General features: G+C 49.1%; 2 protein-coding genes across 2 annotated transcripts; both read left to right on the top strand.

The window, feature by feature from the left end:
* Window positions 1-17,075: 17,075 nt before the first annotated feature.
* LOC136536480 (uncharacterized) lies at window positions 17,076-24,249 on the top strand. The gene is made up of 4 exons (XM_066528761.1): window positions 17,076-17,413; window positions 22,145-22,366; window positions 22,460-23,175; window positions 23,663-24,249. Exons 1-4 carry the CDS (start codon window positions 17,076-17,078, stop codon window positions 24,247-24,249), a joined length of 1,863 nt encoding a protein of 620 aa, XP_066384858.1.
* Window positions 24,250-24,758: 509 nt separating this feature from the next.
* Window positions 24,759-26,381, top strand: LOC136538686 (probable membrane metalloprotease ARASP2, chloroplastic). Its single transcript, XM_066530647.1, has one exon. The coding sequence runs from the start codon at window positions 24,855-24,857 to the stop codon at window positions 26,142-26,144; it is 1,290 nt and encodes a 429-aa protein (XP_066386744.1). The 5' UTR covers window positions 24,759-24,854; the 3' UTR covers window positions 26,145-26,381.
* The last annotated feature ends 1,575 nt before the right edge of the window (window positions 26,382-27,956 follow it).

Here is a 27,956-nt window from a genome sequence, read left to right as displayed (position 1 = left end):
TAGGCTTTGGATTTGTCTACATGGATGTCATATTTGTGATGTTTCAGAAGTCCAGCTTATGTAATTTTAATATGAAATCTTAAATAAGGTACTGAACTTTTTTTTAAAAAAAATGTTGTTTCAATAGTGTCATTTTTGAAGTTATTAGTGTTGTCTAGTTGCAGTACCAACACTGTGGAAGCAATTATTCTTTTAGACATTTCACTTCAATCGTCGTTCTTGGTCCGATTGTTCTTCAGGAAAAAGTGTGACCTGATGTCGCTGTGGAAGCTATGATGACAAACACTGGCCATGTGTTCTACAGGGATCTTAGAAGCTATGAGAGGGCTCGTTTTTGCTCTGAACTTGCAAATCATAAATCCAGCCATATATGGATTCTTTGCATTGAGGCACTAATGCTACTTTTTCCTCCATGCAGGTGTCTGTTTTATTCTCCACGTTCATTCAGTCGTGCAAGTCTTACCTGAATCATATGAATGCAGCTAGTGATTCATTCCAAGATCAGGGAATGCTCGGGGAGCCAGCTTGTTCGAACAGCTCAGAGAACTTGGAGCAAGTCTATTTGGCACAGGCAAGCTCACATTTTATGAGGCTAGTGTTATCTTGAAAAATGGACTTAGCAATTTACCTTAGCAATGTTAGCCCCTGGATCTCCGATATGGAGTTATCCGACCACTCTCTAGTGTTGCCGAGCACACACCAGTGATGCCGACCACGACTATCGTTGTCCGACCACACACTCTGGCTAGAGATAGAAGAATGGAGGGAGAACAGAGCACACACACAGCACAAGCATCAGCGTTGGCCGAAGCTCTGCAGAGGAGATGGCAGAACTGAACTCGCTCTTTACTAAGTTGCAGTGGCAAACTATATATACAACTATATCCATCTAGTCCTAGTACAGCTGTCATGCTGCTACAGTGACTAGATGCGACAGTAGGGCTGACTCTGGCGCCTGCCCCTGCTGTGGCTACAGTGCGGCAGGTGAGCCGTTCGGCGCCTGCTCCTGCAGCGGCTATAGTACCACAACAGGGAGCCTTTTCGACGACGCCTTCCCCTGCCTATCTAACAATTCTTTCCCTAATCCTGTTGCTAACCCTATAACCCCTCCATGCCGATCATCTTCTTCAGCTCCGTGAGTCGAAGACGTCCGAGCAGCTTAGTGAGGACGTCTGCGAGTTGCCGACCAGTTTCGATGAACTCGATGACAATTTGTCCTCCATTGACACAGTCCCTGAGAAAGTGGAACTTGACGTCGATGTGCTTGCTCCGGTCATGGAGAACCGGATTCCTCGCGAGGGCAATGGCGGGCTGGTTGTCCACCATCAGTGCTGGTGGGTGAGAGCTTCCACATCGGTTAGCTCGCCCAGCAGTCGGCGCAGCCACACAACTTGGCACGCCGCTGTGGCCGCTGCTACGTACTTTGCCTCGCACGTACATAGCGTCACTATCTTCTGTTTCAGCGACAGCCATGAAATTGGAGCCGACCCGAGGAAGACGAGTACACCAGAGTTGCTCCGCCGTCCGTCGATGTCCCCCGCCATGTCTGCATCGCTGAACACAGTGAGCTACAGCCTACTTCCGTCGGACTTGGGAAAGATGATCCTCTGATCTACCGTTCCTTTGACGTAGCGTAGTAGCCGCTTCACTGCAGCCTAGTGATCCTCTCTAGGATCCTCCATGAAGCGACTGACGTAGCCCACGACGAACGCAATGTCCGCCCTCGTGTGGACTAGGTAGCGCAGACCGCCGACGATGCCACGGTACTGGCCTTCGACAGCTTTAGCCGCTCCTCCATCGGAGTTACGCATGGCTTGCACTCAGCCATGCCGCTCCGCTCCAACAGCTTCGAGGCGTACGCGCTCTGACCGAGCGTGAGCGCCTCCTTTCCCTGTCTCATCTCGATGCCGAGGTAGTAGGAGAGCGCGCCGAGATCGCTCATTCGAAAACGAGCCGCCATCTCTTGCTTGAAGCTGTCGATGTCCTCCGCACGCGCGCCGGTGATGATTAATTCATCCACATACACGCCAACGACGAGCTCTTCCTTCCCTCATCGCCGTGTGTAGAGCGCGTGCTCGGTTGCGCACCTCGTGAACCCAAGCTCGCCCAGCTTGGCGTTCCACGCTCCTGTGCTCCGCTCCCTTGACAGCAAAACCCAGAGGTTGTCTGACGAAGACTGTCTCCGCCAGCTCGTCGTTGAGGAAGGCCAATTTTACGTCTAGGTGATGGACGCGCTAGTCCTTTGCTGCTGTCAATGCCAGTAGCAAACGGACAGACTCCATGCGCTCTACCGGCGCAGGGACTTCCTCGAAATCGATGCCCTCGCGCTGAACAAAGCCACGAACGATGAGGCGTGCCTTGTGCTTGACAATGGCGCCGTGCTTGTCCCGCTTGACTTTGTACACCCACTTCAGGCTGATCGGACGACATCCTGGAGGTGGATCGACGAGCTCCCAAGTCTCATTTTCCTCGATCGCTTTCATCTCCTCCAGCATCACCCGTTGCCAATTTCCATCACGCTCGACCAGCGCGAACGTGGGTGGTTCCTCTACACTGATGAGCAGCAGCTCTGGGTCATTGAGCAGCCGACCCACCAAAGCCTGAGGGACGAGGCCGGCGAGCCATACATGATGCCCAACACGGCGTTCGACGTCGCGATGCTCGACTTCACCAACCCGGAGGCGCACGCCTGGTTCAAGAGCATCGTTCCTGCACGGGATGATGGACCACGGCGTCAGCGACTGTATGGCTCACTTCGACGAGGCCTCTGGACGTGCGGCTGCCCTCCAGCGAGGACCGCGTCGCCGCGCACAACCGGTACCCCGGAGCTGTGGGCGCGCGTCAACCGCGAGTTCGCCGACGAGTGGAAAGCCCGCTGCTATGCCGCGCGCGGAGGCGACGACGTGATGGCGGCCGCGGCTGCGGCGAGGACGAAACAACGGCCTAGCGTTCTTCGTGCGGTCTTGGTTCCGAGAGAGCTCCCGATGGGCGATGCTGTTCTGGGGAGGGCGACCAGATGGTGAGCTCGCAGGCAAACGCAAGCTGTCGCGCCAAAAAAAAAGAAGAAACACCGCTGCTTTTTACGCTTAAGAGGCCGTGTTGTTGGGCCGGAATGACGCACGAAGGAGGTGGAGCGGCCTGGCCTCAGCTGGTCCGTTGGATGGCAGGAACGGCAGGGATGGAGCGACTGCACCCGGCAGTCGTGAGGGTCGACCGTAGAGGATCTGGTTCCCTCCCGTCCTGTGTGTTGAAGATAAGAGCATCTTCAAGAACACTCTCCGTATCTTTCCTTAATAATATGAATAGAGATTTTAATAAAAAATTATCCTTTAATAGTTTTTTTAAATAGTCATTCAAATATAGCTATCTTCTATTCTGGATTTTTCGCTAGCTAAAAATAGAAGACAAGAATGACTCTTTAGAGTACGCATGAGATATAGAAAAACTACTGAAGAGTAAAAAGATATAGAAAGCGATTTTTATATAAATAGCTCTCCAAATGATGATTAGAGAGTAAGATTTAGAAAGACTCTCAGAGATGCTCTAAGGTACCGTAAAAAAATAGAAAAAATATTCCCCATTTGACTGTGGGCCGGTGGGTGTGAGTTCTGGGCTGGGCAGTCCATATGTAATCAAATTAAATTGAAGTTTTGATTGCATCAGCCTGTTCATTTCATTAGTATGACCGGAAGATTTGATGCTTCTTATGTCCTACAATTTCTTCTATATAGTACTATAAAATTTTCGTAGCAACACGCGGGGTATTATCTAGTTTCTAGAAGTTACCATGCCCAAACCAAACACTCATTGAGGTCACTGAGCTTAAAAACAAAACCAATGTGTTTCACTAAATAATACTTGTATTTTATTGAACATAAATTCATTCTTGACGAGCCAAATTTCTCAAAAGGGTGCAGGCCCTACCAATAACAGATGTCTATGATTCAAACCCCTTGCTTAGGCCAAGACAGATCCCATAAAAATTTAAACCTATTTATGGGTTCGCAGACCAGCCCACTTGCATCCCTTCGATAGACTCTCTATATCTTTTCTAATTATTAAGAATATTGTTTTTAATAAAAAAAATACCTTTCAATAGCTTCTCTAATTAGATTTCTAAATATAGTCGTCATTTATTTCGGATTTCTCGTTAGCCAAATATGGATAGTGAGGATAGCTCTCTAGAGCGCATACGAGATATAGAAACAATAATGATTAGAATAGGACGTCTGTCCACTTGGACGCTGTCGTTGACCCACCCCTATCTGCTCGTCCAGAAGGCTCCAGTACGTCACTACAGCGGCCTTATCCACCGCACCATCCGACCTCTGTGCAATACTCCACCGTGTCGCCCGCCCGCCGCTCACCTTCTCCAGCATGGGGGTCGCTCGCCGCGAGCAGTGTTGCTGCCTCCACCGCGGGGGCGCCTTGCCACGAGGGACCCCGCCGGAGCTATGCATCCACCCGCCCACCGGCATCTCTCTTCCTCTCCGCTACTCTATGGCATCGTGCTTCGGGTCGACGTCGAGCTCCGTGTCGACGAGCCTCTATTTCGTCCAAGCAGCAATTAGATGTTGCGCTTGTAAACGTATGTTGCAAGCGTCTATTTCAAGTGTTTTAGATGTGTCATAGGTATGTTTCAAGTATTTCATATGGATGTTGCAATGGTTGTACACGGATGTTGCAAGCTTTCTGTTCCCAATGTTTCATCAGTTTTTAGACGTATATTGCAAGTGTGTTTATCTTGATGTTGCATATGTTTCGCATATATATGTTGCAATTGTTTATTTGGATGTTGCGTACGTTTGCAATGGTTTAAAGTGTTTTTAGGTGTTTTTGCAAGTGTTTCAGACACATGTTTCAAGTGTTTCATCTCTCTTCGATCGGACGTATGTTACAAGTGTTGCATTTGGATGTTTCAAAAGTAGATCGGGTGTTACATCTCTCTCCTCGTCTTCTACTACCTCACCTTCGTGTATCCTCCTCCCGGCGCCGGCTGGGCACCTGATATGATGCCACGACTGGGGCACATCGTAGGTTTTCCAAACCAGAGGTGTAGGCGGGCGCCGTCCCCTCCCCATCTTCTCGATGCTAGTGACGTTTGGGAGGCATGGGCCTCTGCGTTGGGTGCGCGAAACGGAGTGCAGGTAGATCTCTATGTGTAGGCGCGAGCGTCCATCCATACGTCTGGACGCTAACACTGCCAATATAGAAAAGTTATTGGAGGATTTAAAAATATAGAAAATGATTTTTACTTAAATGATTCCTTAAAAGATGATAGAGAGTAAATTTGAGAAAGACTCTTGGAGATGCTCTTAGATGATACTCACTCTATTTCAAATTATAAGATGTTTTGAATTTTCTAAATATATTGCTTTTACTATGTAACTAGACATAGTGTGTCAGGGTTGTAACCCCAGGGTGTCCCAAGGCACCGATTAGTTAGTAGGCCACGAGGCCCACAACACGGCAGCTAACAAAGGCCCGAACGACCGAGGCCCAGTGAAAGCCGAGCGGAGTGGGCCAGCTGCCAAGGCTAGGGTCATCCTCGACCCCTTCCACCTGCCTTAGCACATAGCGCTCGCAAGATGCACGACCTCTCCCTATCACGACCCCCAGGTAGGATGGGGGGAGGTCGAGTGCAGCTAGGCGCGCCTGCTCTGACATGAGCAAGCATGCCGCACTGACCCCGCAAGGACTGAGGGGACAGTAGTCACCTCGGCCTGGTCAGACACCATCCTTGTGCCATGACGCTCCGACGAGACAACACCGCACCACAGTGGCAACGGGTATGATACCCAATGTCCAAATACAGACTAACTAGACGCTTGTATGATCCCACCCACTATGGGATGGGATCCATGACAAGGGACTCGATGAAAGGGCCATCCAGATCAGCAGAGTGCCCCGACCCCAAAGATCGGGGATGTGGCCCCCGGCCCCGTGAAGCGACCAAGCAAACGATGACCTAGGGCAACTACCTACTTTGGGTACGACGCCCCTAGGAACCAGGAGACGATGATGAAGGCCACGACGATGGACACCGCATTGCATAGGACGGCTAACGAACTACCATCGAGGCTACAGTGCCGCCACGACTAGCACAGTAGCGCCACATCATATCCTGCCGCAATGTGGCTAGAAGACCATGACGAAAGCCACGACCGGATGTGCACCAGAAGATGGCATAGCTTGCAAGCCAAGTTAGCAGGCCCTCCCTCAGGCTCTTGACCCTTCGGTCGGGAGAACCTCCACATTGTACAAGCACTGGCCCCAAACTCTATATAAGGATAGCCAGGGCACCCATCTTGGGGATGATTCAGACATCCCCTATCATTTCATTCATTCACCATTGTAGTAGGGCTCCTAGAGCTTCTCTTCAGGCACCCTTCGCCTAGCATAGGTCCTTCCATCTCTTCCACCTTTCTTGCACCCCCATTGTAAGAACTTCAGAGCATTCAAGCGAGGAACACGCACTCGATCATCTCTAAGCCTGGACGTAGGGCTTTGGCCTGAACCAGTATAAATCCTCTTGTCTATTGTATGCTACCATCATTTTCCTAGAGCAGCACAGCAATCGTATAAGATTACTAGTCTGGTTTACAAAATACCAATAGTTGGCGCGCTAGGTAGGGGACAGTCGCGCACTCGATTATTGAAGGAAGCAATGGCTGCTCGCACCGCTAGTGGACTCGCTTATGGAATGGTCAACGGTGGCCACATCCGCCGCAAAAACTATGAGCCCATCGGCACCAAAGGGCCAGCGCTCGTATAACCTATAGCCATGGCCCAGACCTCTGCCCTAGAAATCTGGATCTTGCGACCCATGGCGGGCATGCTCTTGGAACTCCCCACGGGGGTGGCATCCTGGAGTTCACCTACATAGGGGGACTAGCGTCCTCTCTTAGAATTAGCCATAGCTAAGACTTCCACCCAGGAAGCCTGAGGCCCGTGGCTCAGGCGAGCTCACCCAAGGAATGGCCCGCGGTGGCCGCATCCTTCTAGGGAATCACAAGATCGCTCAAACCGATGGGTCAATGCCCATCATAGGCTACTGCCCAGTCTAGACTCACTGCGTTGGGAAACTGAACTAGACGGTCGAACCATGCCTTAGACAACGCCTCCGCCATCAGTGGGATGCAACAAGCCAGGGCACGTACGAGCAACAGAATCAACCACCTCCGCACAATGGCATCATTGGTGATCGGGAAGCCGGCTGGTGCCATGCCACATAAGGCCAGGCCCGAAGCCTAGATCCAATCCTGCGTAATGAAGAAGTCACCCGACATGTTTTCACAAACTGTCAGCCATCGCTCGAATGCACATGCACCCGAGGAAGCCCCCTCCCCAAGCACACCATGTGCCGCAATGAGCGGATCGAACCGCGATGCACTAAAAGCCAGCTCCCACAGTGATAGGTCATGATGGCTCCCTGTCGAAAGCAAAAACTACACCCAGAGGCAGAGACACGATGACAGTGACATCATCGCGCCAGAAGGGCTCGAGCTTAGGAACGCACAAGTGCTCTCAGCCAGAAGCTACAGCAAGCCAAACATGAAGAAGTCATCCCTAGGGGATCACGAGTCCTTCGAGGACGTCAAGTCAGCAAGGACTGTCCCGAGACAGCCCTAGAAGCTGATCCACACTAGCTACGACTGTCCCAAGCAGTGATGGGGCATCCCCATCAGCTCATGACCTAGGGGCTACGACAACCTCATCACAAGCATGTGCTCGGGGCTCATCGCACCCCAAACAACAACTCCCAGTACATCGGTCAGTAACATCGTCCCTGACTCTAACTGCTCTACCCAAACACGTCCACATACACATGTAGGCTTACCCCTAACTTTAGAAAACCACAACCAACTCATGGAGCAAACCACGAAACAGTGCGCTCGAGCACCCCATCCAGGAGCCGCTTAGATCTCTGAGTGACCTGCTCTGGCTCACGCCAGTACTTGGACATGAATCACTCATAGAGGACACACACGAGGACACATATATATGTCCCACGATGTAGCACTGCTTGTCACCATCCCAGTGACCCCTTTCCTAAACATCTTCTGATCGCTCCCCATGCCACGACGAGCCGGTAACTCATGTCCTAACCTCTTGCTCGAGTTGGCCCAGCCGACCTAATGGACCAGCTCCTAGGCAAGGCTAGGCACCCATGCATGAGCCTGAGAGGAAATGGGAAACCTGTTCGCTCAAGACCAGGGGAGCGAAAGGAAGGGGGCTCATGTTGTTCTCTCGCTTTCTTCTCGCATCGTGCCAGATCTGTGATCATCCTCTGCTATCATGTCGCTCCAATGGATCACGCACATTCTAGCCCCGTAGGGCAGTCCTCGGGTTAAGATACGCATTCATAGGCATGGGGATGAAGCACATTCCAATTCAAACAAAAAGTAAGTAAAAGAACGACGTAATGACAAGTGAATATGCCAATTGCACTCTAGGTGCAAAGACCCCAAGCATCATCCGTCGTCGAATGAGAGACTTGCTTTGAGCTTCTCCACGTGTACCCGCGGCAGGACAGAATGATGAACTGCTTCCCAAACTCCTTACCACAACAAGACACCTCTCAGACAAAGCCTCTCGGACTAGCTCTAGGGCAAATTCAGGCACTCACGTGGATGGGGAGCGAAAGGAAGCAAAGCACTGCTCTACCCGAGTGGGTGTAATGGGGAAAATCTAAGCCTATGTCCTCCTCTCGCTTTTCCCCTTGCATCAAACTAGATCGGCGACCTGACCCTGATGCCTCGACCACAATGTCGGGTTGCATAATGGGCCAACCCCTAGGCTAGAACATGCACCCGCGCTCACAAGTCTAATGGAGAATGTAAGGGACCGTGAGGCCTAAGAGGGGGGGTGAATTAGGCAACTTAAAACTCTAACTCGAAACTATGGCCTCTAATTTCACCTAGTCAAAACCTATGCAAAAGATAAACTATCTAAATGTGCAACTACGGTTTTGCTAGGTGTGTTGCTATCTCTACCGCAAAAGGAGTTATGCAACCTAGGTTCCAAACCTATCAACTAGCCTATTACATACTAAGCTAGGAAAGTAAAGCACACACCAAGATTGCAATGTAAATGCGGAAGCTAAAGAGTAAGGTAGAGATATGCAAACTCCCATCGACGACTCCGGTATTTTTACCGTGGTATCGAGAGCGCACAAGCTTCCCCTAGTCCTCGTTGGAGCCCCTCGCAAGGGCCAAGCTCCTGGTCGGGTAACTCCATGGATAGCCTTGGGCCTTCTCCACACACAAGTGGGTCTCCGACGTGCCTTTCGGCAAGCCTCTCCTGGATGCTCCTGAAAGGTCCTTGTGTGGTTTTGGTAATTGAGTGACAACCTAGGTGGACTAATTGTGTTTATGTGAGATACATAGGTGATTAGTCCATAGGTACATGTGTGTGAGCAACATATGCCATGAAGGTGAAAATGGCTTGGAGATGTTGCAAAGCTCACACAAGTGATGATGAAGGAGCTCATTGCAAATGAGACATGACAATGAGTCATGTGATCAAGGTGGAGAAGATCAAGACAAGACTTGGCTTGATGGACTGGTTGCAAGCGTGAAGGGCAAGTCGGAGGCTTTGGAGCGATGGACCGCATGGCGGTGAAGCTTGAGCAAGACCTGGCATCGATGGATAAAGGCAATAGTGAAAAGCAAGTGAAATCAAGATCGATGAACCAATATGATCATGTGATGATATGAAGTGGATCATATCATTGTTGATCGTGTTGGTGCATGTGTTGCGTCGACAATGGAGGAGGTGGAATGGAATGCGCAAGGCAAAGGTATATCCTAGGGCATTTCATTTCATCGGTCATAGGTGTGTAGAGAAGTTGATGATAGGGTTTAGGATAGATGGCCGTACTATAAGAGGGGCAAACTTGTTTGCATATCGGTCATCTAGTGCAACTTGAGTGATCTAACATTGCATCATCGCTAGGATCGAGTGTTGTGGCAAGTTGAGTGGAAAATCCTTTGGAAAATGTTCATGAAAAGGTAACACACATACACATGGTGTACACTTGGTGGTGTTGGCACATTTGCAAAGGTGAAGAAGTTGGTAAAGAAAAGGAGTTAGTCGTGTTGGTCATAGAGTGACCGAACGTGACTGGTATGGCGACCGAACACGTCCGGTATTAATGACCGGACTCTGACTCGTAGCAGTGACCGGATGCTGAGCAATCACTGTGCTGCATCCGGTCGTGGTGTCGTGGAGTGTTGGTGTTGGTCTAGAGTGGACCGGACATAGGGGTACGTCCGGTCGGCCACACCGGATGTGTTTGGTCGGAGTTGAGTAGCTCTACGAGCTCTCTAGAGTCGACTGGACGCTGCCTGTACTATGTCCGGTTGGTCACACTGGACGCTTCCGGTCATGATTGAGCAGCTCTAGGAGCTCTCTAGACTTGACCAGATGCTGGCCCTCCTACGTCCGGTCAACACACCATACGCGTCTGATTCAACATGTTAGAGAGAGTCATTGGCGGCAATAGCTAGTTTGAATGGGACACATGGCAATCAGGCAGCGGCCGGACGCAGGTGATCGGACCACTAGACGCGTTTGGTGCACACGACCTGTGTGTCCGGTCGTCCCGAAAAACGCCTAGTGAAGGGGTAACGACTATTTTAGCCCATGGGGCTACAAATAGAAGGTGGTCTTGGCCATGGCTGAGGTTGAGCACCTCAGAGGACTTTGTGTCCATGCTTGAGAGTGCTTGGGAGCCTTCTAACTCACTCTAGCTTGATAGTGTTCATCTGATTGAGTGAGTGAGCGATTCTAGTGCGATTGCATCGTGAGGTTGCATCGAGTGGCAATAGGTGGTCATCTTGCAAGCCGGTGGTGCTTGTTACTCTTGGAGATTGCCACCTCCTAGATAGCTTGGTGGTGGTCTCCATCGAAGCCCACAAGAAGCTTGTGTGGTGCTCCAGAGAAGAGCTTTGTGAGGGGCATTGTGCTCACTCCGTGGGAGCCGCGAAGAGCAACTCTAGTAGAGCGTGTCATTGAGCTACCCTCACTTTTGGGGTAGATTCTTGTGGTGCCCGATGTGCAGGCTTGGCAGGTGATGCCAATTAGCCATCGAACCACCAAGTGAGCGGTCGACACAACGGGGACTAGCGTGTTGGCAAGCACGTGAACCTTAGGAGAAAAATCACCGTGTCAACTTTATTCTTCCCGTTGGTTTGCATCCTCGTTACACAAGCTTGTAATTACTTTCATATACATTGTGCTTGTGTAGTTGCTCTTGTAATTAATTTGCTTGTGTAGCTCACTAGTTATCTTCTTGCTTGTGTAGCATAGAAGTAGCTGCCTTGCGTGGCTAATTTGGTTTGTGTAACCTTGTTAGTCATATTGCTTAGTTTGTGTAGCTAAGTATTTGCGCTCTCTAATTTGGCATTAGTTGCCTTGTTATTGAGCATTGCTAGTGAGCTTAGGAGCTTTGTGCTTTTGCTTACTAGCATGTGTAGGAGCTCCCTCATTGCTTAAAGTACTAGTGGCATAGGTTTGTGTGATCTTGCTTCAAGAATTGGTTAGGTGAGCTCTAGCTAGCCCGGCACCTTAATTGCTTAACTAGGATCTTTGCAAGGTGCTAGAGAACTTCGATAGAGGGGTGTAGTTTTGGCTAGACCGATTATTTTAATTCCGCAATTGTTTCGGTGAGCCGGCGCGATTAAATTTAGAAATGATTGTTCACCCCCCTCTAGTCACCATCTCAACCTTATAGCTCCCCGATGTCTTCACTATCAAGCTTCTGGCCAAACCGCCATGGGCCTTGTTCCCTTCGGTACAAGGTGGCGGCCACACCACAAACGTGGTTGGTGTGATCTCACAAGACTACAAGCCCCTCTGATATACAATAATGGCGTGCGCAATCACCAAGTGATAAGAGGTGTGCAAACCTCACTAAACACTAGACCTAAACCTAGAGCAAGCGCATAAGCAGTGGTCTAATCAACCTAAGCACTTCGCAAAGCACCTACGCTAATTACCTAATGAATCACTAAGCACTATGCAAGTGGAAATCACTAAAATGGTGTATCAACACCCTTGGTATGTTTCCTCAGCTCTCCACCCCTCAAATGACCGGTTGGGGGTCTATTTATAAGCCCCATAGAGAAAGTAGCTGTTGGGACGAAACCTAGCTTTCTGCCATTGACCGGACGCTGTTGTCGTCCTGACCGAACGCGTCTGGTCGTCCCGACCATTGATCGCGCGCGTAGAGATCGAACGCTCTGCCGAGTCCAGTCATCATCGACCGGACCGCTCTGGAACCTCTCTGGACATGATCGGACACTGCACTTTGTGCGTCTGATCATCCATTACCGCTACGTCTGGCCATGCTGAAAACATTGCCATGACGAAGAACAGTGTCATCGGTGCGTCCGATCATTACTTTGCTCAGCGTCTGGTCATAGCTGCTGATGCCTGCTATTGTCGAGAAACTAATTGGATGTGTTCGGTTCTCATAGAGCCATGTCTGGTCACCTCTGCCGAGCTTCTTTCTTTGTGATCTTGTGTCCGGCTTGGTTCCCATCTTCGTGCTTGGACTTTGCTTGATATCTTGGGTCTTCTCTTGTGCTTCTAGGGTATTGCTTATGGTGTTGATCATGGGATCATCATGTCTCCTTTGTTCAAGTCATGTCTTACACCCTATTGAACTACAAAACAATTACTTGCAAATTCATTAGTCTAATTTGGTTGTGTTGGTCATCAAACACCAAAATCCAAAGTAAATGGGCCTAGGGTCCATTTTCCTTATAGAGAAGGAGCACATTCTGACCTAAACAAGAGGAATACAAGCGGCAACGCGACAAGGTGGGATCACACACCAACATCACATGCGGGGAGCAGCAAGCACCGCAACAACTAAGCTGCCCTCAGCACACATAACGCTCTAGTAAGTCGGCCCGCCCCGAGCCAAAAGCACACAATTGCTCGTGGCCGACTCCTCATGTTCAAGAAGAGAAGACCGAGTGAACGACCTCAGCAAGAACAAATCCGACACGACGAGTCAGCAGACAAGGCTCACCTGCGGAGCATCTATGCTCACCTGAACAACCATGGCAGGTGCATCACCCAGTTGAACAAAACCATCAGGAACCTCCTAAGGCTCCAAGAAGCAAAGCCTACCCATCCGAGCCCCACAGTGGCTGCTCTTCTAGAAGGAAGCTCAGCAGATGCACCGCCTCCCTTGATTGCGGTGGCATACGCTGCTCACAAACATGAATCACCATGGCTCGGCAATAGCTCGACGACGAGCCGAGCCGGGTAGAGCGATCCACGGGAATTAACTACACAGAGACCGAATGGTTTGGACAAAACCCTTCACGCTGAGAACCACTGGGATGAATCATTCAAACAATTGGCACTGGCGATGTCAAGAGAGAAATTGGAAAAGGCAACGCATGCATTAGAGTCTCAAGGACTCACACGTTTGTTGATTACAACACTGTCCTAAACATTAGGATCACCAGTTTCTAAAGCCGCGAATAAAAACATCTAGTCTAACACGTTATAGGACTTGATGGACCCAAGGTTACAATAATCATCGGATCCCCTCTCGCTCATGATGGACATCTCATAAAGTGGAGAGACCAGTATAAGGTGTCTCTATCCTTCAGAGCTGCATCGCGGGCTGGAGAGGGCTATCGAAAGAAGCCTCCGGGACAACCACCTCGTAGAGCTTCATCTAACATCTGAGGAAGAGAAGCCTCGCAAGGAACTGCCCTAACGTGGCTTCTAGTAGAGCAGGGGAGGAACACCTAGTGACAAGCCAGGGAGCGAGCCACTGAGTCGAAGCTCGAGTGTTCCTAGACCCAGAGCTAGGAGCCGTGTGCCTGCCAACCATGGAGGATGAACACCGGCAAGGTGCGGTGGAGCCCGATCTCCAAAGATCCCTCTCAGCTATGGTGAAGCCGCCGGGAGGGACTACGAACCATGGTGCTCGAAGAAGACAGCCGTTCTCTTGCTCGGACTGGATGGCGGGGGAAAACTCGAAAGTTAGGGAAGAAGTGGGAATGAGACTCGCTACCTTTCTTCTCCCTCGACTTAAATAGATAGCATGAAGACAAAGGCGGAGAAGATGGTGGTCAACATTCAAGACGAGCGCGAACCCCTAGATGCACTCGCAATCAAGAGGCAGAAGACATGGTGGCTCAGTCTCTTAGGTGACACAAGACCAAGCAACGGTCACAGGAGGTACATCAAACACACATATACACTACGCCATTTACTAACCATCTTCTCATAGCGCAGGGGAGGTGGAGGTGACCCGATGAAAGATTGAGCAGTGGACGCCAGCACAACAACATATCTCAAGTAAGCCTCGAGCCTTTCGCCTTCATTATCTCACAAATTCATGCACCTGCATTCTAGGGCGCACAACTGTATGTGAGAGGGCACCACCAGGACACAATGTGGCCAGGGGAGGTTGATAGCCTCCTAGGTTCACACGTCGAGCAACCCTCCACATCCACGACCCCATGTCATGCTTAGAAAACTCTCTATCAGGCCAGTCCCAAGAAGGGCTCGAGGCCACAAAAGGGATAGGGGTAAGGAGGAGATGGGCCCCCATGGCTCTAATCGATGGTACAGAGCCACATCACCATCTCTCCCTGTGTTTGAGTCATCCGCTTCGAAGTCTCCTAGGTTGACCCCCTCTTGGGGGCAGGCATCTTGCCCTTTGGACGCTGTGGAGGCGGTTGAAGACCAACGGGATTGACGACCGATGATTTATGGGATGTCTCACGCGAGGCACAGCCGAACTCCATGTCGATTGTGGAGAATATTGGGACCAACTCGGATTACCCATAGACCTCGATGAGGCGAACCACTCCAGCCACGTGGTTATGGTATACATGCCTCTCCTTGCATGGGGCAAAATTGAACCCACCTGTAACAAGGCAACACGACCTCCCCAGGTCGACAAGGGTGCTAGGGAAAAACAAAGTCGGGCTCCCGTGACCCCAAAAAAGGTTAGGGCCAAGCCCCGACCAACTCTGCCCTGCAACCTAGGTCTCTGACCTAAGGCCTGCTCCGAAGACTCATAAACCATCAGGGGTCCGTGACCTCTCTGGGAGAGATCAATGAAGCAAGAGGCCGGGGTGATGTGTAATGCAGAACCCAAAGCGTGATCATGGCGCGGTCACGTGGAAGAGACATAAGGTCCACAACCTACGAGCCAATGCATGGTCGTAGAAAACCTCATGGCCGTATGCCTAGAGGTTGAGGAGATGTTTCCTCACGTCATCAATACGAGAAGAACCCACCAACGACCTCAAGCTGAACCACAAGTCTAGCTCTCACAAAATGGAGACTTGCCGCCTTTGCAAGGGAAGCGCCAGCATTAAGAAAGGGGAACTCTCACCTTAGGTATCCATAAGTATCAAAGCAGTCATGTCACATGACAAAGCAAAATGTACAAAGGATACGATGCCACCTCACCGATGGCATCACTAAAATCCAAAGGGCGGACGCCACAAAGGTAGGGAGGGTGAGGCCAAGGTTTGCCCCACCATCCCTCTCACAAGCGTCATGCTCCCGTGCCCAGAGCGTGGGTGGAAAGGGATGTTAGCCATGATTGGAGGGCCCTCTGCGTGCACCAAGAGACTTCCAGGAAGCACTCCTGGAAAGCATGGAGCCCACCTAGCCAACGGGAGTTGGTCCCATCCTCATGATGGTTGAAGGAGATCGACCGGTGACCACAGTGCACCCATGTCACGACTGCACCCTGCTTAGCATAGGCAGCGAGATGAGGCCATGCTACTTTATCCTCCTCCCATTCTACAAATGGCACAAGGCAGACGCCAAGTGACCCCCCTCAAAGGTCACGACGCACCGCTGGCCAACGTACGGCACCCGGGAAGAAGCCGGAGACGTCCCTAGCCATCGTCCGCTTTGGGCGCCCGAACAGACACTGTCCAAGGCAAGAAACGGTGGACAGATGGAGGCCCAAGGTCACGTATGACCAAACTCGGCATCAGTGACGCCCCCACTCCCTCGCTCGTAAGCCCCCTTCTAGCACCAACTGTTAGAAGGGGCGATATGGGCCCCGACCAGCATCGATGATCCCTAGTGGGACGCCTAACGAGAACCGCACGGTTCCCCTCAAATCAATGTTACTCTCGTCTCTTCACCCTCTCAACTCCTAGCCATACATGAAAGTTGGGAGGGCTTGAAGTCACAGCCGTGGGTAGATCAAACGGTAGAAGAGCCTCTATTTATGGGCCTAGGGAAGACCAAAACCGCATGAAACTCCCACGCCGCACCACAGAAGGTCACAGCCAAAGTCAGATGCCCGCGTAAGGGCGGAAGAGTCGGGACCCTCCCAAAAGGAAAAACTACAACAAGGTCGATGGACCACTCGACCCTGCCTAGGTCAGAGACCCCGATGAATGGCACACTGACACGGCAAGGCTCAGCAATCACGTATCACTTCAACAGGACAGGGCGGGGCGCAACATCCAACTACCATCCTGAATGCACCAAGCCTGCAAGGGGTCGAGCGGTGAAGCTCAGAAAAACCACGCCTACGAACCCGCGCTCTAGCACACACACGCATCAGTGCTTTCACGATCACTTCGTGGTCACAAAAACGCTCGGGGGCTACTATCAGGGTTGTAACCACGGGGTGTCCTAAGGCACCGATTAGTTAGCAGGCCACGCGGCCCACAACATGGTAGCAAATGAAGGCCCGAACGACTGAGCCTAGCGAAAGCCGAGCGGAGCGGGCCAGCCACCAAGGACGGGGTCATCCCTGACCCCTTCCACCCGCCTTAGCACACAGCGCTCATAAGACGCATGACTTCTCCCCGTCATGACCCCCAGGAGGGATGGGGGAGGTCGAGCGCAGCTAGGCGCGCTGGCTCTGACAAGAGCAAGCATGTCGCACTGACCCCGCATGGACCGAGGGGACAGCTGTCACCTCGGCTCGGTTAGACACCATCCTTATGCCAGGACAGACCGACGAGACAACACCGCACCACGGTGGCAACGAGTACGATACTCACCATCCAAATACGGACCAACTAGACGCTTGTATGATCCCACCGTGACGAGGTAGGATGGGATCCACAACAAGAGACTCGAGGACGGCCAGCGATATCGCCGAGGCACTGCCGCCCGCCGCGATGAGGCAGGGTGGCGGTGAGTACGCGGCGGTGGTGGGCGTCTTGGTGAACGTGAACCCAAAGGAGCTAGAGAGCAGGAGCGTGGAGCACGGGCCAGAGCTGCCAGGTGGCGGCCGAAGCGGCCAGTCCACCTCGAAGAAGGTGGTCGGCCACGACGCGTCGGCCGGGGACGACGACGTGCCAGCATCGAGCTCGGCTGTGTCGGGTGGGGATGCCCGTAGCTTTCGAGGTGAGGCGACGGTGGCCGAGATCAAGGAGATGAGCATGGCAAGGTGAACGAAAGCCACGACCGGACGTGCACCAGAAGATGGCGTAGCTTGCAAGCCAAGTTAGCTAGGCCCTCTCTCAGGCTCTCGACCCTTTGGTCAGGAGAACCTCCACATTCTACAAGCCTGGCCCCGAACTCTATATAAGGGTAGCCAGACACCCATCTCGGAGATGATTCGGACATCCACTACCGTTCCATTCATTCACCATTGTAGTAGGGCTTCTGGAGCTTCTCTTCGGGCAGCCCTTCGCCTAGCATAGGTCCTTCCATCTCTTACTCCTTTCTTGCACCCTATTGTAAGAACTTCAGAACATTCAAGTGAGGAACACGCACTCGATCATCTCTAAGACTAGACGTAGGGCTCCTACCTGAACCAGTATAAATCCTCGTGTCTATTGGATACTACTATCGTCTTCCTAGAACAGCGCGGCAATCGTATAAAATTACTAGTCTAGTTTACAAAACACTGACATAGTGTATATCAAAAGCTATGTATCTAGAAAAGCTAAAGCATCTTATAATTTTGAATACAGAGATGGGATTTAAATTTTTTTGTTGCATGGGTAGAATTAAAATGCGGCCATAGCACCCCATACGTGTAGGTAGCTAAATGGTACATGGATTTTTAGAGAAGAAGGTGATCTAGATAAGGGCCTTTTGAGTGTCAACAACAAATATTATTTTTTCACGCATTTTTTTGTTATGTCCATAATTTTCATATATTAAAAAATAGAGTGTTTTATGCGCCTATCTATACCTAATACTAAAGAGACAAAATTTCTTGCCACAAAATTTTTCGTCCATCACCTAATCTCCGTCGGATTCACGCTTAGATCGTTCACTTGTGATTTCCGTGTCTAGGTGGTACCTCCATCTATCCCTTCCCTGATACTAAAAAGGCCAAATTTCTACCACTATTTTGTTTCGTCCAACCTATTCACTATGACCCGCGCCTATTTTTTTCCATGAAAGCGAGTCCGTGCCCTAAGGCAGACTGCTAGATTGTTTTTTTTTGTTTCCGCCTGTCCACTAACACCCACGTCCGTTTTTTCTCGTGGGAAGTGTTGCCATTCCGCCCATTGTGTCCGGTTGTTTTTTCTTTTTTTCGTTTCCGCTCTCCCCACGTTTAGTTCCGTGATTTTTCTTCTTCTTTTTATCTCTTTTTCTATAGATAGAAAAAATAAATAATAAAAATAGTAGTATGTGTCTTTGATCCCTTTCTCGTTCCTAATTTAAATAGATATTTTCAACACCTATCGATCTAGATCAGCCGATGCTCCAACTAATCAACCTTAATAAATATAATAATTTGTTATCCTGTCTAATATCTATATGCATATACTTCTATAGCTAATATATACCTAATATTGTTAAAAAAGTCTATATCTAACATTAAAGAGGCAAAAATTTTGCCAATAATAATTTTTATCTGACCTTCTACAAGATCCGTCACCTCCAATAATCTTTCTTCCGTCCAGTTTTTTCCGTGTCCGTTCGGAACTTTTTATCCTTTTCAATTCACAACCGCGACAACCTCCTCTCCACCGTCCCCCCCCCCCCCCCCCCCCCCCCCCTCCAACAACCTTTCCATTTTCTGTTTGGCATCTATTTTTGTGTCCGTTCCGTCCTCTCTTTTTTCATGTTTTACTTTTCATGTTTTTCTCTTCCTCTTTCCCATTGCTGCAGTCTGTTTCTTCCGTGTCCCTTTCATGATTTTTTAGCACGCCTATATGGCAGCGCCTTGTGGTTCCATTTTTTACTTTTCTTATTGTTCTTTTCCTCTTTCCCGTTGCTACAGTCTGTTTCTTCCGTGTTCCTTTCATGATTTTTGAGCAGGCCTAGGCAGTAGTGCCTTGTGGCGGCACAAACTTGAACACGCGTACGGGAAGAAACAGGCCTAGGCGCGGACGGCGGCTCCAAGCTACGCATGCTTGCACGCATGGGCAAGAGGAGGCGCGGGCTCGCACGGGAGCAAGCATGGATAATGCATGGGAGCAGGCACAAAGCTCGCAGCAGTGGCCTCAGAAGCCCTACGCGAAGGAGAAAGAGATGATTTTGTTGTCGGTTCAAGCCACTTGGTCATAGCCGTTGTGGCAGTGCGTGACTTTGCCGTCCACACTCATGCTGTCAGCAGTATAAAAGATTATAGTCTCGTTGCAACGCACGGACATATTTGCTAGTAGGTAAAATGACTTATGTCACCTTCCTGCAGTGCTGCAATTACTTTGTTTTGCCAGCCAGATTGATGATGTTACCGATTCTAGAAAGGTATGTCCGGACGGATTGCGGAACGGACCTGCTTGTGGCACCCCTATCCGCATCGCCTGCTCGCTCTGCGATGCCTGTGCGCTGCGCATCCCTGCTCACAGAACAGATCCCATGCCCTACCTCGCGCAGTCCTGCTCGTGCCGTGCGCCCCCACTGTGCACCCATGCTCGTGGGACGGGTCACACCCTCCCCCACGCTACCTCCGCTCGTACTCGTCAGCCTAGGCATTCGGTAATATCGAACCGATCGGTTCGGTACTTCGGTTCCCACAGAAATTCGGTTCCTTGGAAAATAGGTATCGATTGGTTCCTTCCAAAAAATCGGTACCAAGAAAATTCGGTTTCAGTACTTCGGTTCGGTTTCGGTATTTACCAAACAGTACCGAACTGATCACATAGACATGTAGTAGCAGGTTTAAAAGCTAATTTTGATATGATTTCATAGAGAATGGCCCCGTTCGGCTTACCTTATAATCCGCACTAGTCAATTTATTTTTTCAGCTAGAACAGTGTTTTTCTCTCACAACAATTCAGCCTGTGTTTTTCAGCCAATTTAGCCAAGTTTCAGCAAGCCGAACGGGGCCAATAATAGTGCAAAATAAATATACATATAAAAGTCTACGAGACTATAAGAGTGAGTACCACAAATACATAATATAATAGTCTACAATAGTACCCTCAATAATATAACAACACTCAAACTCAGCACATTTCAGGTAATTCAGTAAATTCGGTAAATTCAGTTCCCTGAGGTAAAGAACCGAATTTACCTCGGTAATTTCGGTTCCTAGGAATTAGGAACCGAATAGGGTACAGAAAAATTTGGTTCTGATATTTTTGGTTCGGTTCTTAGTATTTTTTGTTCGGTTCTTGGTATTTTTTGCCCAAGGCTACATACTCACGCCTCTTGTTGCGGCTGCACTCCATCAACTTGCCATGGCCCCTGCCGAGGTACGAGCCGGCGACATGCTCCCACCAGCGACCTCTGTGCCACTCTGTAGCATCGAGCTCCACGCCGGCGTTGAGTTCCGTGTTGACGAGCCTCCATTTCTGTCTAAGCAGCAAGTGGATGTGCTTGAAAGCGCATATTGCAAGCGTCTGTTACAAGTGTTTTAGATGTTTCAAAGACATATTGCAAGTGTTTCATATGGATGTTGCAAAAGCATATCGAGATGTTGCATATGTTGTAATATTTGTACACGTATGTTGCAAGCTTTTGTTCCCAATGTTTTATCTGTTTTCAAACGTATATTGCATGTGTGTTTATCTCAATGTTGCATATATTTCATACATATGTTTGCAAGTACATTATCTGGATGTTGCGTATGTTCTTGCTAAGTGTTTTCAGATATTTTTGTAAATGTTTTAGATGCATATGTTAAGTGTTAGTGCTTCAGACGTATGTTGCAAGTGTTGCATCTCTCTCCTCACCTCGGTGACTCCTCTTCCTGCCGGCACTGGTTGGACATCCGCCTCCTCCTCCCTCTCTCGTGGATGTTAGTGACGTTCGGAGTGGCGCGGACCTCACGTGCACGCGCGAAACAATGTTATAAAATGATTGCAGGTGCAGACATCTGCGTTCGGCTGCTACCAAGCCCCATTCTAGAAACGGACAGGGGCGAAGCCCAGTAAGGCCTAGTGGGTGCAGATGAACCCCCTCCCCCCCCCCCCAAAAAAAATCAGTGCTTACCCCCACATCTTGGCCCTTTATGCACCCCCCTTGGGCCAACAAGCTGCACCCCCCACGGCCCAACTTCCCAAACCAGCAGCCCACATGCATCAGTAATCAGCCCCACGATGACACGATCCCCAGCACCAGGTGATAGGCGTCCACGCCAGTAGGCAGCAGCACGCTGTTTCCAATTCCCCTCCCTCACCCGCCAGCAGCCCAGCGCCATGCGATTCTAACGAATTGACGATCGCGGATCGCCTTCGTCGCCGCCCGCCCCAGTTGCCTTCGCCGCTGCACCTCGCAGCCTCGGCGCCTCGCCGCCGTCGTGGTAAAAAACGGCGCCCTGCGGCCCTGCACCTCGGCCAGTGCCACCGTGCACCGTAGCGCCAGTGCACGTGTGCCCAGCGGGCAGCGGCCTAGGAAAAATCAGCGCCACGCCCACGACGCCCTGTTGCCCTCCCCTCCCCTTTCTAATATCTGATTAGGTATTATTTCTTTCTCAATTAATCTGATTTGTTATATATATAATCGGAAAGCCCTAATGATTGGGTATTCTTTTTCATATTGTAGGGTTTATTGGTACAGCCAGGTTTCATTTTGGGAATTGGAGTGATCGCACAGGAGAATTTAGTCTTGAATTATTAAAGGTGCGACTTAAACATTTGGCATGTCATCCTATTTCAAATTTCCCATAGGTTCTGTTCTTGATTCCTAAACTATGCAACCAGCGAATTAGTACATACTTACATATTAGGTTACTAATGACAGGTCAATTAATGGAACGATTTTACAAAAGGAAAGCACCAAAGCCGGATAGTGGCAATAATGCTAGAAATTCACGTTTGGATTATATCAACTGGGAGGAGGAGATTAAGTTTGATCCAGGATTAAGGAAACAAATTGATGATTATCATCCTAATGTTGGAGAGAGGGTGAGAAGAAAGTACTTGAAGAATGGGCCTTGCCAACCTCGCACAGTTCATTTTCCTGTGACAAATATTGGAGGAATTCCAAGAAGGTTTGTTCCAGAATGGTTCGATGAGTTTGGAGGTTGGCTTGAATATAGTGAGTCCAAAGACTGAGCATATTGCTTTTATTGTTTCTTGTTTAGAGAAAAGAAGGATGGCGGATATGAAGCATTTGTTAAAAATGGTTGGAATGGCTATCATAGAAAGGAAAGGCTACAAAATCATGTTGGTAATGTCGGTGGCTCACACTATCTGGCAATGAAGAAATGTGATGATCTCTTACAAACAAAACAACACATTGATGTTGCTTTCCGTGATGTGAGTGAATCTGCTAAGAAGGACTATTTTACTCGTTTGAATGGGTCTATTGATGTTGCTAGAATATTGGTGAAGCAAGGATTGCCGTTTCGGGGCCACGACGAGTCAAATAAGTCCTTAAATAAAGGGAACTTCAGGGAATTTCGTAATTTTGCAGAGGAGCAAAATTTGACCTTAAGAAAGGCAGTAGATAAAAAGAATTCGGATAACAGCCTTTTGATTGCTCCTGAAATACAAAAGGATATTGTGCATTGTTTTGCAAAGGAAGTGCTACACTCTATTCTAGAAGAAATTGGGGATGATGTTTTTTGCTTGCTAGTTGATGAGTCGAGAGATGTTTCTTGGAAAGAACAAATGGCAGTGGTCTTAAGATATGTAGATAAATGTAGAATTGTTAAAGAGAGATTTGTTGATCTTGTTCATGTGAAAGAAACACATTCTGCAAGTCTCAAGTCTGCTATTGATGCATTATTTGCTGATCTTAAGTTAAGCCTAAAGCAAGTTAGAGGCCAAGGATATGATGGTGCTAGCAATATGCGAGGTGAGTTCAACGGCTTGCAATCATTGATCATGAAAGAAAATAGTTCATCTTATTATGTTCACTGTTTTTCTCACCAACTTCAATTAGTCCTTGTGGCCATTGTGAGAAAGCATAAAGGGGTTAGTGAATTTTTTTACTATGATTTCTATGTTATTGAATGTGGTGGGTGGATCATCTAAGAGAAGGGACATGATTAGAGATATTAATCTTGAAGAAATGAGTAAAGCATTAGGCTGCGGGCAACGTCAGACTAGGACAGGGTTAAATCAAGAGCAAAGTCTTCAAAGACCTGGAGATACTCGTTGGAGTTCCCATTATATATCTCTCAAAAGTTTGGTTGACATGTTTCCTACAATAGTCAAGGTACTAGAAATTATGGAAAAAGGTAATAAGGATTGGAAAATTAGAGATCAAGCATCAAACCTTCTACGATACTTCCAGTCTTTTGACTTTGTCTTCTATTTGCATCTCATGTTGACTATATTAGGAATCACAAATACCTTGTCATTAGCATTGCAACGGAAGGATCAGGACATAGTGAATGCTATTAAATGTGTGAAAGCAACGAAGTGCCAATTGGATGAACTTAGAAAAGAAAAGTGGGTAAAACTATTAGATGATGTGCATGGATTTTGTGACAAGAATGATATTTGCAAATTAGAAATGGAAGATGAATATATTGATCCAAAGAAGCGGAGGCATAAATCTGGAATTACAAACAAGCATTATTATCAAGTAGATTGTTTTAATGATGTTATTGATTGTCTACTTCAAGAGCTTGACAGCCGCTTCAATGAGACAGGCTCTCAATTGCTTGTTTGCTCAGCAGCTTTTAGTCCAAGAGACTCATTCCATGATTTTAGTATAGAAAATTTGATGAGCCTAGTGAAGCTTTATCCACATGATTTTGATTCTGGGAATTTGAGGGATCTTAACCACGAGCTTGGCCTCTACATATATGATGTGAGAGATGATGAAAGGTTCTCCAACCTACAAATTGTTGTCGAGCTTTCTCAAACAATGGTGAAGAGACTAGAAAACACGAACGTTATCCAATGGTTTACCGACTTTTGAAGCTTGTGCTAGTGCTACTTGTTGCTACTGCTACAGTGAGAGGTGTTTCTCGGCCATGAAAATTGTAAAAATAGAATTGCGCAATCGCATTGGTGATATATATATACGAGCAATAGCCTTATTTGCTATGTGGAGAAAGAAGAGCTGTTGAAAGTCACCAATGAGGCCGTGGTTCGTCGCTTCATAAAAATACAAGGTCGTAGATTTGATGACGAAGGTTAAAGGTAATATTTGTATTTTTTTTATTGGTTCATTTTTTAGTCTTAAAATATTGTTCGTGAAATTCTTCAGTTTGGTAATTATATTTTATCGCTTCTTTATTCTTGCACCCTCTCCATTTCACTCAAGCTTCGCCGCTAGAAACGGATCTAAAATGTTACTGTACTCCAGTAGTTTGCAATTTGCAAATCAGCGGCTAGTTCTCGTAACAGTACACAGACTGTGACTAGCCGATCTATTTGCTCTGCCTCGTCTACACCACACAGCCATTGAGTCCACGTCGCCTTTTCTGCCGTCAACCCCACACCTCAAACTCCCTCCCTCCCAAGAATGCCAGATTATCCACTGCGGCTTCTTCCTCCTCCAGCTCCTCCGCCCCTCCCACCATGATTACCACCCACCTCTCCCCAACCCTGAAGCACCGCTTCCTGTCCCCGCTCCACTCCACCTCCCAGTCCCACCACCACCACCTTCTCGTGCACCTCCCGCTCCCGCTCCCCCGCCGCCACCGCCACCGCCACCTCGCTAGGCCCGCCGCCGCCGTCGCCGCAGCCGCCGCGCCAGACCTCCTCGCCAGCGTCGAGTCCGTCGCCTCCGCGGCCTCCGTCCTGGCCGCTATCGTGCTCGTCCACGAGTCCGGCCACTTCCTCGCCGCGGCGTCCCGGGGCATCCACGTCTCCCAGTTCTCCATCGGCTTCGGCCCGGCGCTCGCCCGCTTCCGCCTCGGCCCCGTCGAGTACGCGCTCCGCGCCATCCCGCTCGGAGGCTACGTCGGCTTCCCCGACGACGACCCGGAGTCCGGCTTCGCGCCCGACGACCCGGACCTCCTCCGCAACCGCCCCGTCCCGGACCGCCTCCTCGTCGTCTCCGCCGGCGTCGCCGCCAACCTCGCCTTCGCCTTCCTCATCGTCTACGCGCAGGCGCTCACCGTCGGCGTCCCCGTCCAAGCGCAGCTCCCCGGGGTGCTCATCCCCGAGGTCCTCCCGGGCTCCGCGGCCGCGCGCGCGGGCCTCCTCCCCGGGGACATCATCCTCGCTGTCCCCGGCGCCGCGCCGGACCCGTCCGTGCCCGTCCTCGTCGACCTCATCAAGGCCAGCCCCAGCAAGAAGGTGCCCCTCACCGTCTCAAGAGCCGGTCCCGGGGCGGTGGACAGGCGGTCCGTTGAGCTCACCGTCGTGCCGGACACCAGCGCCGATGGCATGGGGCGCATCGGCGTGCAGCTCTCCCCCAACGTCATGGTCACGCGCGTGCGCCCCAAGAACCTGGCCGACGCCACCGTCCTTGCCGTGCGCGAGTTCACGCTCTTGACCGGGACGGTGTTTGACGGGCTCAGGCAGACATTGCTCAACTTTTCTCAGTCCGCCGAGAAGGTGTCAGGCCCTGTTGCCATCATCGCGGTTGGAGCAGAAGTGGCCAGGTCCAGTGCGGATGGTCTGTTTCAGTTTGCGGCGGTGATCAACCTCAACCTTGCAGCCATAAACTTGTTACCCTTGCCAGCATTGGACGGTGGCACGTTGGCATTGATCCTTCTTGAGGCAGCCCGTGGTGGCCGCAAGATTCCCCGAGAAGTGGAACAGGGCATTATGTCATCAGGGATATTGGTGGTGCTCATGGTTGGCATGTTCCTCATTGTGCGTGACACACTCAACCTTGACTTCATCAAGGAGAAGTTGTGATGAAAATCAATTGATCGCAGTTATAGTGAAATTGATCCGTGTGTAGTTGTATTGCTGTTTTCCAAATGATTCTTTTCAAGTTTCTATTAGCGTCCTTCAAGTACAAGAAGTTATGAGAAGTTCGTATGTAAATTCCTAGTTTCAAGGCACGCATCCTGTTGCCTGAGTATCTTTAACTTATATGAAATTCAAATATAACATACGAGAGAGGTACAAGTGCTTGCTTTTTCTGTTCTATGGATCTGAGTTGCTTTCATTATATATATGTCATTGGTATGTTTCGAGCACAGCTTAATACAGTAGTTCATAAAACGGGATCAGGAAATAGAAACACAGAACAGAGAAGCAGGAAAAAAAGTTCTTTCCTTTTTCTAAAAAAACTTCTTATGACTCATCTTTTATTTTTGCCAAGAGATGCAATAGTATGGGTTTTATGTTTGTCTATTGTGCTTTAGGGGGTGTTTGGTTCCTACAGGAAAATTTTAGTCCCTGTCCCATCGAACGTTTGGATACATGCATGAAGTATTAAATATAAACGAAAAAAATAACTAATTGCACAGATTGTGGCTAATTTGCGAGACGAATTTTTTAAGCCTAATTAGTCCATGATTTGACAATGTTATGCTACAGTAAACATATGCTAATGGCGGATTAATTAGGTTTAATAAATTCGTCTCGTAAATTAGTCTCCATCTGTGTAATTAGTTTTATAATTAACTCATATTTAGTTCTTCTAAATAGCATCTGAACGTCCGATATGACATGGACTAAAATTTAATCCAGGAAACCAAACACCCCTTAGTTTATCTATGATGAAGAGAGGTTCTGCCTTTATTATATTATTAGCATTAGCAGGGCCTATCCACCATGATGACATCATCAGTCTGATGATTTTTGAACCAACTAAAGTTCAGATTTGGAACAACCTTCTACTCTACTACTAATACTAGTGTTGCTCTACGCATGCATTGTGCTATTTGATTTCTGTATGGTAGGCCCCTGTTGTGAAAACGAGAAAAGATAGCAAATGCGTACAGTTCAGGATTTTGCACTCGCGACAGCAGGATGTGCTAATTACATAGCAAAAACTTAAGACCCAGGATCAGTTTGCTAGAACAAGAGTTAACTTTGTGACATGGAACATCTGGCCTACTAATATAATCGAGCATATGCTTCTCTATGCCAACAACGGCAATCGGCTGTATTTGTACTCAACTGCTGTTATGCTTTAGAATTAGCAGACATCCCAGACCTACGATGTTCATGACTATGATAGCTATGAGTTTCAATAATGCATTGAATTAGAAGATGGCTGCCCGTTGCGTCCTGAATCCATGCTAGAGTGTGCATCACTGTTTGATGAGTGTGCTGGTTCAGGGCGGGTTGCCGGATCTGCCGCTGAACTGCTGAAAGATGAGACAAACCTGGCGGCGTTGGCTAGCAGTAGAAACTCCGACCGCCCTTTGCGGCGGTTGTGATTTGTGAACTCACAGGGTACGGTCTCCGTCACCCTTCTTTTGTTAAACCCACTGTTCATTTTTTTAAATATGAGTGCTCATTTTGAAAAGCTAGTATGATTTGTTAAACGAACTTGAGACATTCGGCCTGTTCGCTGGTTGGTTTCTGGGCTGGTTTGGACTGGCTGGTGCTGGTTTATTGTGAGAGAAAACACTGTTGGCTGATTGGTTTGGGCTGGCTGAAACCAACAAGCGAACAGGCTGATTAAGGTGTGCGTTTGAGGTGCTGTGTGTTCGTGATGTTGTTTTTTTATGTGTGCGCGCGCGCACGCGGGGAGCTTGATTGTTGTGGTTA

Source organism: Miscanthus floridulus, chromosome 2, assembly GCF_019320115.1.
Source record: "Miscanthus floridulus cultivar M001 chromosome 2, ASM1932011v1, whole genome shotgun sequence".
Lineage (NCBI taxonomy): Eukaryota > Viridiplantae > Streptophyta > Magnoliopsida > Poales > Poaceae > Miscanthus > Miscanthus floridulus.
The sequence above is the reverse complement of the archived record's forward strand: the minus strand, read 5'-3'. Positions and strand labels throughout refer to the sequence as shown.